This window comes from Triturus cristatus, chromosome 7 (genome assembly GCF_964204655.1).
Source record: "Triturus cristatus chromosome 7, aTriCri1.1, whole genome shotgun sequence".
Taxonomy (NCBI): domain Eukaryota; kingdom Metazoa; phylum Chordata; class Amphibia; order Caudata; family Salamandridae; genus Triturus; species Triturus cristatus.
In genome coordinates this window covers 288,040,174-288,055,213 of record NC_140590.1, presented here as the reverse complement: position 1 = coordinate 288,055,213, position 15,040 = coordinate 288,040,174, and the positions used below count along the sequence as shown (strand labels likewise).

Here is a 15,040-nt window from a genome sequence, read left to right as displayed (position 1 = left end):
GGAGTGGAATGGTCTGGAGGGAGCGGAGGGAATTCATTGCTTGGTAGTCGGGGAGGTTTGGTTGTTGTTACCTCAACCTCTCCCTTTATTATTTCCTCTGTACCCCCCCTAAAATATCTCCTGTTGGGGGATGTTTGTAGGAGTTTTGTAGGAGGAGGAAGTAGTGTCTGTGCCAATGTTCTTGGATCCGCCTCTGTAGAAGGAGCTAGTAAAGGAACCTAGTGTGGCCTGAAGATGTAACGCTCCCATAGATTTTGCAGTGTCTGTGTCTTTTTTCATTTTTACTAGAGCTGTGCCCACAGCTGGGCCAAACAGGTGTTCCTGATCGAACTGCTGATTTAAAATAGTTTAAAACCGGAAATGCGTAACCATGCATGTCTGCGGAGTAAAACACTGGTGTTAATAGATCTAAATGCAGTGTCTGCTGCATCGAGGGCACATTTGATGGATGCATTTGTAATTAACTTGCCCTCCTGGACCACATCGTTGGTATGGCCATGTATTGGTCAGGTAAGTGTTGGATAAGATCTTCAAGCTCATCGTAGTGAGTCCTGTCATATCTGGCAAGTAGTGCTTGCGCGTTAGCTCTCCTCCAGTGATTGGCTGATTGGGAGGCAACTCGTTTACCTGATGCATCCAGGAGTTTATACACTTTATCTGGGGGTGGTGCATCGCCAGAGGTTTGGGAATTTGCACGTTTTCTTGCATTGGACACTACCAAAGAGTCTAAGGGGAGTTGTCCTTCGATGTATACTGGATGTTTAGGGGCAGACGTATATTTTTTATCAATCTGGAGATTGAGAATCCAAGCCCTGTCAGGGTCTTTAAATACGTCTGGTGCATGTTAAATGACACCTCTGAGCATTGGCATTGTGTGTATTGCTTTTTGCGACTGAGCAAAAGTGTCCAGTAGGAAGTCTTCCTCCATGGGGTCGGAATGCAGTTCCACGCCATGATATTGCGCAGCCCTATTAATGAGCTGACTAAATCCTATACTGTCATCTGGGGAGGGTGGCTTAGATGGGTATGGGTCTGCGTCAGGAAGGTCTGGAGGATCTGTGGGATCATCGTAATCGTCCCATGTGTCCTGTGGTGGGGTAGTGTCATCATCATCAGGATCATCTAAGGGATCCTTACCATGCCCACCCTATCCCCTAAATCATCCTCATCCTGTGGTGGTAAGGGTGAGAATGGAGAAAGTCTAGAAGAGTGTATAGGAGAGTTTATATGAGACAAAGGTTTAGTAAGAAGAATAAAAGAGGGTCTTAGGGGTGAAGTTGCACAGTCTCTCTTTTTCACAGGTACCTCAGGTGTGAGTGAGGTATCAGATTTCCTCTTCTTTGTTAGAAGACTGACAATATGGCCTGTTTTAGGGTCCACATGTAATGTCTTTTGTTTCCGATCAAGAGGATCTGGCCGAAACAGTTCTTCCCGCTTGTCTCCTTTCGGTGCTGATTTTTTTCGTTTCCGAGCGTGGCTTTGATTTGGTCTCTGTAGCCGTAGGAGGAGTCTTGTGTTCCTTTGGCTTCGAAGTCGGTGCCGAGTCAGAACTTTTTTTCGGATCCGAAGATTTTCGGTGCTCTTCCGGTTCCGAGGTCTTATGGTCTTTCGGTGCGGGAGGGTTCGATGCCAAGGCCTTATTGGATGTAATGGAGATGTATATCCCCGATTTTGGTACCAAAGGTGTTTTGTGGGTACTGATATCCAGCTTCCTCAGTCTCGAGCTGCAGGAAGGCTTTTCCTTTGTTTACGGACCGGGCCCGGAGGCGGGGCTTCTGAAGTTTTCTTATGGTCTCGACTAAGGCCTTCAGGTGAAGTTTTGACCACAGCGTTCTGTTTTTCGGGTGGGGCAGGGACGTTTGTACTCACTCATTGACCTGGAGTGATGTGGTCGTCGGAGTCGTCAGCTTCGGAGACGATGTCGAGCTCCTCCGAATCCTCTGCCTCTGGAATGTCAGGGCTTTCATCGAAAATATCTTCTGGCACCAGTGCAGCCTGTTGTGCCATAACGTGTTGTTGAGCCCGGCGATCACGGATGGTTTTCTTCGATCGAAAAGAGGCGCAGGCTTGGCAATCCTCTTCTTAGTGTTCTGGCGATAGACAAAGGTTGCAGACCTTGTGGTGGTCACTGTGTGGAAATTTTGCTCCACAACGGGGGCATTTTTTTAATGGAGTCCTTTCCATTAGCCGTAGGTCCGAATGGCGTCGATAGGCCCAGAGGCCCGCGTCTACGACCGGAATCGAGGATTTGGGAGTTAACGCGTAGAAGGCACGTGAACGAAACAATACCGTTGAGTGGTGATGGTTGCGCGTTGAAATAGGTTTGGAAACACGGTACAGAACCGGAGAGCAGCAAGTCACATCCGAACCCGATGGCAGAAAAAACAAATCTGAGGATGGAGCGGATGCCCATGCAAAGAAGCTAGACGTCCTACTACTAGAACTTTCTATGCAGCCAAATGGAAAAGATTTGTCATTTACTGCAATAACAACAAAATCAACCAATTAGATGCTTCAATTCAAAACATTATTTGCTACTTATTGCATCTACAAAGATGTAATTTAGCATATACATCCATAAGACTACATCTTGCTGCCCTTGCAGCTTACCTACAAGACAGAAAACATTTGTCATTATTTAAGGTGCCTGCTATCAAAGCGTTCATGGAGGGCCTTAAAAGGATAATTCCACCCAGAATCCCACACTCTCCAGTGTGGAATTTAAACATTGCCCTTACTAGGCTCATGGGTCCCCCATTTGAACCTTTTCACAAATGGGAATTACAGTTCCTTACATGGAAAGTAGCTTTCCTAGTCGCAATCACCTCTCTCAGAAGAGTAAGTGAGATCCAGGCTTTAACCATACAAGAACCATTCTTACTAATACATCATAACAAGGTGGTTCTTGGAGCAAATCCGAAATTCCTTCCCAAGTTAATTTCTGCTTTCCATCTAAATCAATCTGTGGAATTGCCCATTTTCTTTCCAAAACCAAATTCTATAGCAGAAAGAGCTTTTCACACACTAGATGTCAAAAGAGCTATACTTTATTACATTGACAGGACTAAACCCTTTAGAAAATCAAACCAACTGTTTGTAGCTTTCTCACCACCTCATAAAGGAAAACCCATCTCCAAAGCTGGAATTACCAGGTGGATAGTCAAATGTATTCAAATATGCTACCAGAAAGCAAAACGCACATTAACAATTTCCCCTAGAGCGCACTCAACACACAAACTAGGGGCTTCAATGGCATTCTTACGGAACAGTCCCTTAGATGACATTTGTAAAGCAGCAACATGGTCTAGGCCACACACCTTCATCAAACACTACTGTGTAGACGTGCAGGCAAAACAACAGACTTCTGTAGGCCAGGCTGTTCTTAAAATACTTTTTCAGACCACTACAACAGATACAGGTGACCACCGCTAAGGGAGACCACTGCTATACAGTCTATGCACAAGTATGTATTCTGCAGCTCATATGCCTCGAATGGAAAATGCTACTTACCAGTATGTATCTGTTGTTGGCATGTAGAGCTGCAGAAAGACATACGCCCACCCGTCTCCCCGGTACTTCTATCTGTTCCAGTGTTATCTTACTTGGATACATTACACATGGACATCTTTTTGTTTCTTACAAACAACATCATTTCCCTTCATGGCAAAAAACAATCTGAAGATGGAGCCGATGTCCATGCGCACTGTTGTCCAAGGGAGGAGTCACCTATCTCGTGACTGCAAAGACTTCTTCCAAGACAACAACAAACTGCAAACATCCAAGACCAACACCAGATGGCGATCTATGCGCAAGAATGTATTCTGCACATCATGTGCCTCAAACAAAAAGATCTCTGTAACACAAGCAGTAATCCACTCGGCTAGTCACATAAAATCCAGATCTGTGATCTGCATAGTTTGTGTACTTTGCAGCAGACATATTAACCCTCCGTGCTACTTTATGGCAAGCCAAAACTGCCACCAAACAAAACTACAGTCTCTCTGTCTAGCTGCAACATTAAATACAAGAGTTATTTCAACTTTTTTATTGCCACCTGAAAGCGGGAAGCATGAGGAACTCTGCCGCAGGTGTTTTCAAATCAAAGTTATTACGAAACACCAGCCCCCCTCCCCCGAAGTCAGTGCCCCCCCAGGTCATCTCCCAGTGCAGCCGCACGTGTTGCACCACCCTAAAGCCAGCCCTTCATCTGTGAATGCTGCGGAACCTGTGCATCTGAGCATACTCTAGCACCATTTTATCTGTAAAATCTCAGGCAGCAGTGCATCTGTCAATGCTCTGGCTCATGTATATCTGCCCATGATTTGGTACTTATCCACCTGTTCGTGCTGTGGTAACAGTGCATGTGTACATGCACCAGCACTCCTTCCTCTATAACCACAAGCGGCACTCTAGCCCCAACTTCTGGCGAATTTAACACAAGTGTACTTACCACATGAATACTCAGGGCAGCACATTGTTTCGTTGTTAAACTGGGTTCTTAGATTGAATCCAAACGTGCAGTCCATCGCTGGGGAACATGATGGGCAGACTGGCAAATAAAGAAGATGACAAGTAAAAAACACCCAAATTAGTGCATCCTAACAGTAAAGGTCTGTAGAGCACAGTGCATGTCCACCGATTGCAACACAGGAAAGTAAAATATTAGTTGGGATGGATGGTAGTCCACAAAAAAGTAATAAAATCAGGGCCAGGCAAAAGGTTTCAGTAGTTTAAACCTGAGCTTAAGCCTGGTAGCTATGGCACAGATCTGATATACTTAACTTAGAAGAAATGTGAAAAGCATTTACATATACCAAAACAGTTAAAATGTCAAAACAATCAACACAACCAATTAATTAAAGTAGAGATAAATATAATGAACAAAATGGCACAAATGGAATAAAAATGGAATAAAAATCTAATAAGGGGGAACCGGAGACATGAATATTTAAATATATAAGAGAAAAAGCACCAAGAAAAAGTAAAGCACCAATAAAAACTACTGATCATGTGCAACCAGGCCCCAGGTGCAATTTTAGGCCAATTGTGATGGAGCGCGGGTTTGGGTACACCAAGCAGGTTCATTCCAGTCAAAGATTTTACCTTAAGACCCAGTCTCTGAAACGGATGTCAAAATCCCCCAAGGGTGCAAGGTTGAAGACTGTATCCAAGAAATTCATCGAAGCTGGATAGCCAGTAGATGAGGTTCTGCTGAAGCTGTTGATCTTTGCAAGAAAAGGTTGGAGCAGAAAAAGTCTAGTTTCACACCCAGGGAAGTCCTCTTATTGGTCATATACTTTTTGCACCTTTGTCTGATCAAGATTTCTTCATATGAACTTAGTGTCTTTTTTTGCAGCTCAGAATCCTCTAGAGGGGTAAGGATGCAGGCTGTATCCAAGAAGGTAGCACCAAAGTCAAACAAGCTTGCTGCAACAGTCCGCTGGACAGGTTTTTTGAGCAGCAAAAAGCTCTGAGCTGTACCAACTTGAAATTGTCTTCCACCAAGGTTGTGCCACAGTCATATGGACTTGGGTGGTTGCTCCCCGCCCTCTGGAGGTCTTGAAGTACAAAAACATTGTAAGTCCAAACTTTTCAGGGATCGTTGAAGAAGTCCAGTGCCACAAAGCCATGGGTCCCAGGACCACAGGGACAGCACTTAATGGTCAGAACGTAATCCAGCAAAGGCCACCAGAATGGTCTAGTCCTGGTCTGGTTGTTCCTAGTCTGGTGGTCCCCTCAGGAAAAATGCCTCTTGCAGCTATTTGTGTCTCTGTAGCTCCTCGGGAGGACAGTTGACTGACCCTTGGAGTTCATAGCTTTATCCTGGGTACAAGTGGGAGCAGGTCCAGTAATTCAGGCCTGAAACAGCAGCAGACCTTTATCTCTTCTTCCACAGTTCCAGGTCCAGGTTCTGAGGAGCTGGTGGTGAGGTCCATTTTGTATAGATCAATACTAGGGGTGGGCGGAATTCGCGTAATCGCGTTACGCAAATCTCCGCGAAACGGTAAAAATCTCCGCGAACACGCAGAAATTCCGCGAACACGCGGAATTGCTTGTTCGCGATACTTTTTTCCTGTTCGCGATCGCTGTTTGTGTGCTCGGGGTGAAATATCTCGCGAACACGCATATTGAGAACGCGAACAAGCAAAAAATTACGCGAAGTCGCGGAACGCAGATTTTTGGGCAATTTCGCGTTCTCCGCGGAACACGAAATTACCCAAATTCCGCAAATTCCGCGAACGGAACGGAATTTACCGCCCAGGCCTAATCAATACTCAGTGGTGAGGGTGACTCCTGGACACTCCCTAACCAATGAAGAAAATATTCCCAGGGCAACTCCACTCACTTTTGCAGCACATCCTGTGTGTTTTACTGCTAAATGTGCCATTCTTTGGGGAATCAAGGATAGCACAGGCCTTCTGCCCTTGAAGGAAGGTTGTTTAGCAGGCAAGGGAATGTTTAAGTCCATCCTTCTAAGCTAGATCAAACTGGTTCAGAGACTGGCTCTCCCTACCACTGGAATGGTGTCCAACCAGCTACTTTGGGACTAAAGAACAAAGGCTTCCCGTTCCTCAGGTCTCCCCCTACCCTAAACTATGAATAGGCTGGTTTCACCTCTTTCACTTTCAAGTAAAGGAAGTTCCTGGAACCTCCCAAGTTGTCCAACTTGAGCTGATATGTATCACACTCTTCACAGTCAGCCTTCCTGACACTGAACCTAAGCCATTGTCTCTGCTCGGGAAGCAGTTTTCATACCATATAAAGGTCAAGTACTTACATGGCAGCTGTTGTAAGGCTAATGCAAACTATCATCCAGGATATTCATACAGGGAAAAGGTAACCTTCTAAAAGTTGCTTTTCATAAGTAGTAATTAAAAACCTAACTTCATCATTGATTTTTATCAAATATTTTATATGATTGTTTAACATTTCTTTAGCATTTCCCAAGGAAAAACGAATATTTTAATCAGCACTGTCGTATGACTGCAAGAGCCTTACACAGTGAAAATAGCCTTACGAGGTTTATCACTGTAGTGAAATGGTGACATTTAAATGCATATTTATAAAACTTTTATGCTGCAAAGTGTAGAACAGCAAGCCACCTTGCTGCACTGCGTGGAAGGGAAAGTGTATGAATGTACCATATTTAACATTATAAGGTGCAATCCTGTCCTTTCCTTGCGCTGGAGCCTTTTTGGCTGTCTAATGCCAACACAGGCACCCTTGCGGCGTGGTGTAGGGTGTCTGCATTCTAGTTAGGATTGTTTTTATGCAGGAAAGGATACCGTCATTAACAAAAACAATCCTCAGAAGCATTTTCCTCTTTCTAAGTGTGCTGCATAATGCAGCACACTTAGAAAGAGGAATCAATGAGGAGATATAAGATATTGTTGTGTGCAGATTTAGATTCCGTATATAGGTTTCCAGATTTATGCCCTTATATAGGTACACTTCAGATTGCCCTTATTTGGACATAGAAATCCGGCCCTTATTTAGACATTGTCCGTACAAACCAAATACAGGCATGGCCACCTACATCCGTCCATCCACGTCACAACGAATTCTTGGAAAACCAGACCCATAAGCCTTTAGGAATTTCCCTCAGCTTGAATATTGATTTCTCCAAGAACTTATTAAGTATGCATGAATATCTATTCCTTAGGGGTTCATTCATGACGTTCCTCTGCCCAACTTTTACGTCAATACTGGCATTCCTAGACACCTTCAAGGTATAAATATACCAGCACTTGCCTTGGCAAATTGCGATTCCCGGAGGATTCGATCCAACCCAGACTACGCGGTTCGCCACGGCAAGTTCGGAAGGAGATCGAGTTCCAGCCTGATGCACTGACCTGACGCTGCCATCCTCCTCGCAGAGAATCCAGCTCCAGTGCTCTCTGACTTCCCTTGCGGGGGATAGACTATCGAGTCCAGAAAAGAGATTCCAACCTCTCTCATTCTCAGGTATGGAGCTGACTAGAACTTAGAGAAACGTTTGGCAGCTCTTGGCTAAACTAAAATATAGCTAGCAATACTTTAGAAACAGCACCTACTTCAAACCTCGTACTGCACTTAGGTTAGGTACACTGGGGTAGAACAATTTAGAAGCATCAGATGAGTATCACATTTTAGCATTATGTTATTTATGTATGTATTTTGATTAACATATGTCATAGCCACAAACCATGCTATTGCAGTATTATTTTATCTTACTGCTAACCTCGTACATATTGTACTTCGCAGTCTGTCTTACGATTGTAGCAATTCATATCTCTTGCATGAGAAATAAGACTGTTCAATAAACCCTTTTATTGAAACGCCCGTCTCTCTATTTCTGTGCAACTCTGTAGAAACGAAGCATGCACGATTGACTGAGTGAAACTGTTATCTATGGTTTCCACGATTCTGAGACTGTTCCGATTCTAAAAGGAAACAAAGTTGTCATGTTTATGCGGTTGTCAGAGACTAATCCCTTCTTGTATATTCGAGAAGTTTCTAGTGACCTCTGAGTTAGCTGGCACACACACGTAATTAAGTTTAATATACTTGATAGAGACATACTGACCTTAGTCCTATGTCAAATCTATAGTGTATGTTATTCCAATGCGCAGAGCCTATCAGGGATATAGGAACTACACTACAATATTTCTCCTTGTTGCGCCTTCCCTTGAGAGATGCAGCATTTTGACTCATTCCCAGGATTACCAGTGTTGGTGAATCTGGAATACACCAAAAGTCCTGGGTGGATGAGTAGTAACACCCATGCTCCACCCATAGAATGCCTTCCTGGCGCAGAGTAACACAATGCAGTGATTTGCACTGTGTTGCGTTACTCTAATCTTGCGTTTATCAAGCCACGCAGGGCCACGCGAGGTGCGTGGCTTCATAAATCTTACTTTAGTGTTGCATCACCCTTGTCCCCCTTACATGGTGCAAGGCCAGTGCAACACATTGATAAATATGTCCTTAAATTTCTACGTCTCACTTTTAAATGCCATGCACTCTACCTTGTTGGCAACAAGGTCTACACAAGGGTGACTTCTTTAATTTTTAAAAGGAAGGCTTTACCCCTGCCATAAGGGTTGCAGGTTTAATCTGCAGTGGTCAGGCTACATTGGCTGGTCCAAAGCCATGTTTACCTTGTCCCACTAGTGGATGGCAAAATGAGTACCGTAGTCCATGGGTGACGTTTAACTTTCCATGACATGGGCATCGTTTCTACACCATATACTACGTCCTTAAAGGAGAGTTAAATATACCAATCAGGGATTCGCTATTTTTTTTTTTTTGGTTTGGAATACATTCAGTGGGCAGAGCTGAAGAGATAGCAATAACATTCAGCAAAGCATTAGGGTGACCATGCAAAAAGGGGGATTTTCTCACCCACTCCCTATGAATTTGTCAGCTGTGTACCTACGTAGGATGGTATTGCCTACCTCTGTTCACTCTCTCATATCAATAGTTGCAGCAGTATGGTAGAGAAGAGAGGCATCAAATGATTCATATGGTTATGCCAACTTGACAGGCCTTTGACAGCCTCTTGAGGAGATCTAGCATCAGGATAAGTTGACTAAACAGTTGGACTAGGCAGGGGGTTCCATAATCAAAAGTGAGGATCCCTGTAGGATGAGACAGCTTAATGACGATCTCTCATTCTGAATAATCCACCTGCTGACATTGTAGTGATTTCCCTTCTGGGCCCACTTTGGTGCTCCCTCAGTTTTGCGTTTTAGACATCTTAGTTTGCCTCTGCTCACTCTGCATAGCCACCTATAACAGATAGGTGGCAGTATTTTCGAGAACATGCTGTACATGTTGTCATTCAGGGACTCTTCCTGGGATTTAGTCTACACATTGTACAAGGTTGCTGGATATAAATAACAGCATAGTGTACTGCTCATTCAGCAACAGATCCTAAGGTCTAGACATAACACGGTCACACAGCTGCAACTCCAGCTCAGCACAATAGTATTATCATATAAATTGCACCTGTCCCCCTGGGGGCCAGAGAGGGGAATTCTGGCAGAGGCGACTGTTCTGGAATGACAGCAGTGCCTAACATGCAGCCCTGAGTTAACTATGTTTACACTCATGATGCGGACCACCTGACTGCATACACCTAGACCAATCCCAGAGATCGCAAACCTATCCCTGTGCTCCTGTAGTAAGGATAGACCTAGACACACACATTACATATATCTATATGTATATCTCTCTATCTATGTGTGTATATATATATATATATATATATATATATATATATATATATATATATATATATATATATATATATATATATATATATATATATATATTAACTACTGGCGGTCGCCAGTAGGTAGTTATAGTTAGGACCACGTTTCCATAGGAAAACCTCAACATTCTATTTTGAATAACTTTGGCGCCGGTCGACGAATCCTCGCGAATTTCTCAAAATAGGTGGGGCGCTACGCTCCGCTCCTACCCTGAAAGTCTCGGGGGGATTCGTCAAGCGGGGGCTGAGATAAAAGGGGGGTCCCAAAACGCGTTTTTCCCATGCATTTTTCCATAGGACCTTTAGAACGAGCTACAGCCCGAACGGCTGAACAGAATTACTCAAAATTTGGCAGAGAGGTAGTCCCTAGGTCAAGGAAGTGCCTTTTGTAGGTTTGGTGTAAATCTGTTCAGTAGATTCTGAGAAAATAGCCTTTAAATCAATATATATATCTGAGCCAGCTTACGGTACGCTTACGGTACGCTTACGGTAAGCGTACGGTGGCGTGCGCGAGCGCGATTCTGATTGGCTCTTAGATCTTAGTAAACATTCGAATCGGCCGAAACCAGGAAGCGGCGGCCGCCATTTTGTCTCTCGCACTGAGTGTTGTTTATCAAACATGATGGCCAAAAACATGTTACGGGGCTGTTTTGACAACTCCCTCCCACATAGTCATGTTGAGGGAGTCCACAAACATCCCCCAAGAGCAAAAACGGTTTTATTTTTTTTTCGGCAATTTCGCGGGGTACGCTTACCGTACGCTTACCGTAAGCGTACGGTAAAAAAATAAAAATAAAAAAAACACTATCCACACTTACCCCACCCCCTGTGCTTTTGGTGGCCGAAGGCCACCAAATGTACAGGGCTTATTAATAGGTAAAAAAAACTAAATTTTGGCAACATGAAATTATAAAATTGAAATAAAAAAAACACTATCCACATTAACCCCACCCCCTGTGCTTTTGGTGGCCGAAGGCCACCAAATGTACAGGGCTTATTAAAGTTGATAAAAACCGTGCACGGAACGAACTGCGTTAAGTGGGCGCGCACGCCTCGAATGGCATAAAGTAACTTAGCATTTAAAAAACCGTACAAATTCACTGAAAAAACCATAGGTTTCACACACGTTATAGTTAGGAATTAGCATTTAAAAAACCTTGCAAATTCACTGAAAAAACCATAGGTTTCACACATGTTATAGTTAGCGGAAATTTTACTGATAAAAAACCAGTGAAATTCCCCCGTTATAGTTAGTGCAGGCAACTATAACTCACGCGACCGCAATCTTCTGCTGATGACATATGTGTCTTTATGAAAAAAAAATATTTGTAATATATGTATAGCTAAAAATGTATGGAAGAAGACATGGGCATATAAGTGTCTAAATACAGTATTAGCATCAGCAGAGGATTGCGGTCGCGTGAGTTATAGTTGCCTGCACTAACTATAACGGGGGAATTTCACTGGTTTTTTATCAGTAAAATTTCCGCTAACTATAACATGTGTGAAACCTATGGTTTTTTCAGTGAATATATATATATATACATGCTCAGGCTTGCACCCTCCTCGTAGGAAGCACTCGAACACCATCACGAACTTCCAAGCCAAAAGTTCTTTATTAGGTACGGAAGCTTTATCTCGCCGATCTCTTTCACAGCCGTGTACCAGTGTTGCCTGACGCGTTTCGAATTTCTTCTTTTTCAAAAGACGAAGCACAGTCCGGCACTACCCTTTATATGCACGTGATTGCGCGCCCTGGATGGGCTGCTCCTAATTAGACTGCGCAGTGTGTCCTGGGTATTGTAGTGCCAGGGAAAATGCGTTTCAAAGCCCGCAAATGGGCCTCGATGAGTAAAGGCTTCCTCAATCCTGTGAAAGTGCCCCGCCAGGAACGCACCACCCCAGATCTACAGGGGGCCACGGGGGTTGATATTCACCGGCCTCCCACTGTGAGGCACTTTCACAGGATTGAGGAAGCCTTTACTCATCGAGGCCCATTTGCGGGCTTTAAACATGTCAGCAGAATTAATCTTGCACTTTGGGGAAACGCATTTTCCCTGGCACTACAATGTTTTTGTGCTTTGTTTGTTAATCATCTCTCTCAGTGCGAGAGAGAAAATGGCGGCCGCCGCTTCCTGGTTTCGGCCAATTCGAATGTTTACTAAGATCTAAGAGCCAATCATAATCGCGCTCGCGCACGCCACCGTACGCGTACGGTAAGCGTACCGTAAGCGCACCGTAAGCTGGCTCAGATATATATATTGATTTAAAGGCTATTTTCTCAGAATCTACTGAACAGATTTACACCAAACCTACAAAAGGCACTTCCTTGACCTGAGGACTACCTCTCTGCCAAATTTCTAGTAATTCTGTTCAGCCGTTCGGGCTGTAGCCCTGTCTAAAGGTCCTATGGAAAAATGCATGGGAAAAACGCGTTTTGGGACCCCCCTTTTATCTCAGCCCCCGCTTGACGAATCCCCCCGAGACTTTCAGGGTAGGAGCGGAGCGTAGCGCCCCACCTATTTTGAAAAATTTGCGAGGATTCGTCGACCGGCGCCAAAGTTATTCAAAATAGAATGTTGCGGATTTCCTATGGAAACGTGGTCCTAACTATAACTACCTACTGGCGACCGCCAGTAGGTAATATATATATATATATATATACAATTTGCCATGATTGGGATATTGGTCCCATTCAGTCTTTTATTAATGCTAATTACTTTATCTGATAGGGACATCTAGCCGCAACTTCCTTACCTTTGAATTTCTCAGGCGTCAGACTGGTTCCGGAACATTTTTGCATGAGCAGTACCCCTGCGCACTGGTAGGTGGCCTCGATCAGCTTCATGTGGTGGCATCGTCATCTGCATCAGAAGTGATGTCCACGCAGATATATAGGCACCAGTTCAGCGCGCTGACGTCAGTTCTTTTCTTTCCGTGTCAGTTAGCCCTGCTCACGAGAAAGAGCTACACCTCTGTCGGTTTGTGACAGACTTTTTGGGACGTTTTGTCGAGTAATTGTTTAAGAAAATACTTCCACCTGGTGTGTCGAGGGATGGCTTAATGGAAGACAGTTTTGAACCATGTGGTGCCTGTCATCGTGCCATGTCGGTTATGGACCCACACCTTGTGTGTCTGTGGTTTCTTGAGTATCACCACGACTCCAAATCATGCTTGGACTGCCAAGCCTTGGCACCGAAGGCTTTGAAGGAGCAGTCCCTGAAGCTGCTAGCGGCCTGGCAGGTGACACCGCATTGCGTGACTCCTCAGAGATCCCAGTCCGGATTGAGAGGGAGGTCACGAAACTGCTCCAGTGGCCCTCGGTCCTTGAGGCATGGTTCTTCGGAATAGGTGCCTGGGCCAATTCCGAGCCTCCCACCTTTTGCAGGAGTTGGACTGACCCCTGCTCAGGTAAAATAATTTTACAAGGCCATGTGCTGAGTATTTGAGTGCTTGAGCCCTTTGTGCCCACATGGTCAGAGGGGGGTCCCATTAGGTTCTGCACCAGAGGCACCGGCCTCGGCTCTGACAGACCGCCACGGATCTGGTCATGGATTCAGACCGGTGTCGGTCATGCCACTTAGACCATGCCTGGTGCCAGCCCTGACGCCGATGTTCCTGTTGCCGCCATCGCCCACTGGTGGCACAAGCCCCATTCTTATATCCAGCGACATAACGCTGCATCGACCGACGCCGTTGCCAGTACTGATGGGGCCCTTGCATCCTAAGTCAGAGCCTGAGCCATTTTTGAAGGAATAGTCATGAGCTAAGAGTGGGAGGGTTTGCTGGACCCTTTAGAAAACACTGGTATGCTTTATCCCCTACCCTGGCTATGGAAAAGGAAGAGTCTTATTCCATGGTGGTGAAGAGGGCAGCTGACATCATGGATCTTGAGATGCCCTCTGTGGCAGTCAAGGCTAACATCTTGACGAAGTTCTGCACACGGGAGCTTCCTCTTCAGAACCCTTGCTCCCAGAGCAGTGACAGATGTCCTACTGGGAACCTGATCCAAGCCCACTACAGGGGCTCCTGTAAACAGGACAATTGCCCGCTGCCACTGCCCAGCACCTGGGGACATGAGCTTCCTTACTCAAAACCTCACCCCTGAGAGCTTGGTAGTTTAAGCCTCGACTTTCCAAAGTGCATTCCCTGCTGCAACCCTGAACTGGGAATACAGGAGGCTGGATAGCTTAGGAAAGAAGATGCTTTCATCCAAAAGCCTTTCATTGTGGTCGCTAAACATTGCAAGCTTTTTGGAGAGCTACTCCCAAACTCTGTGGGACACAGTTGCGAAAGTGCTGCCATAGGTCCCAGAGGAGGCCCGGGCTGTGCTCTCCCAACCAGCACCATTAGATGTGGTTTGGATATGACAGACTCGCTGGGGAGAGTGGTTTCAGCGATGGTGGTGCTTCGACTCCACGCCTTTCTGAGAACATCCGGCATTTCAGGGGAGGTCCAGGCTTCCCTCATTGACATGCTCTTTGATGGCAATCATCTCTTTGGAGGCTCGGCAGACTCAACACTGAGTGCTTTAAGGACTTACGGGCTACGGACAAGCCCTTGGGCCTCACAGTTGGCCCCCATCAGCCCCAGTCTGCCTATTCCCCTTTCATGGCTACAGAAGGGGTTTTCAACTGGGCCAACCCTGCTCCAGCCACCACCCCACGCAAGCTGTTTAGTCTGTGCAGAGGCGAGGATGTGGTTCATACCAACCCCATGGATCGAGTAGCCAGAGGACTACCACAACCACCACTTGACCTGCAGCTGCAGCCTATATGCCCTCAA

At 45.2% G+C, this 15,040-nt stretch overlaps 1 protein-coding gene across 1 annotated transcript in view; it reads right to left on the bottom strand.

The window, feature by feature from the left end:
- Window positions 1-15,040, bottom strand: part of LOC146809462 (uncharacterized) — a 241,788-nt gene that overhangs the window by 52,256 nt on the left and 174,492 nt on the right. The window contains exon 42 of the mRNA XM_085614868.1: window positions 4,451-4,549. Coding sequence (XP_085470994.1) covers window positions 4,451-4,549 — 99 coding nt within the window. The remainder of the gene's footprint in view (window positions 1-4,450; window positions 4,550-15,040) is intronic.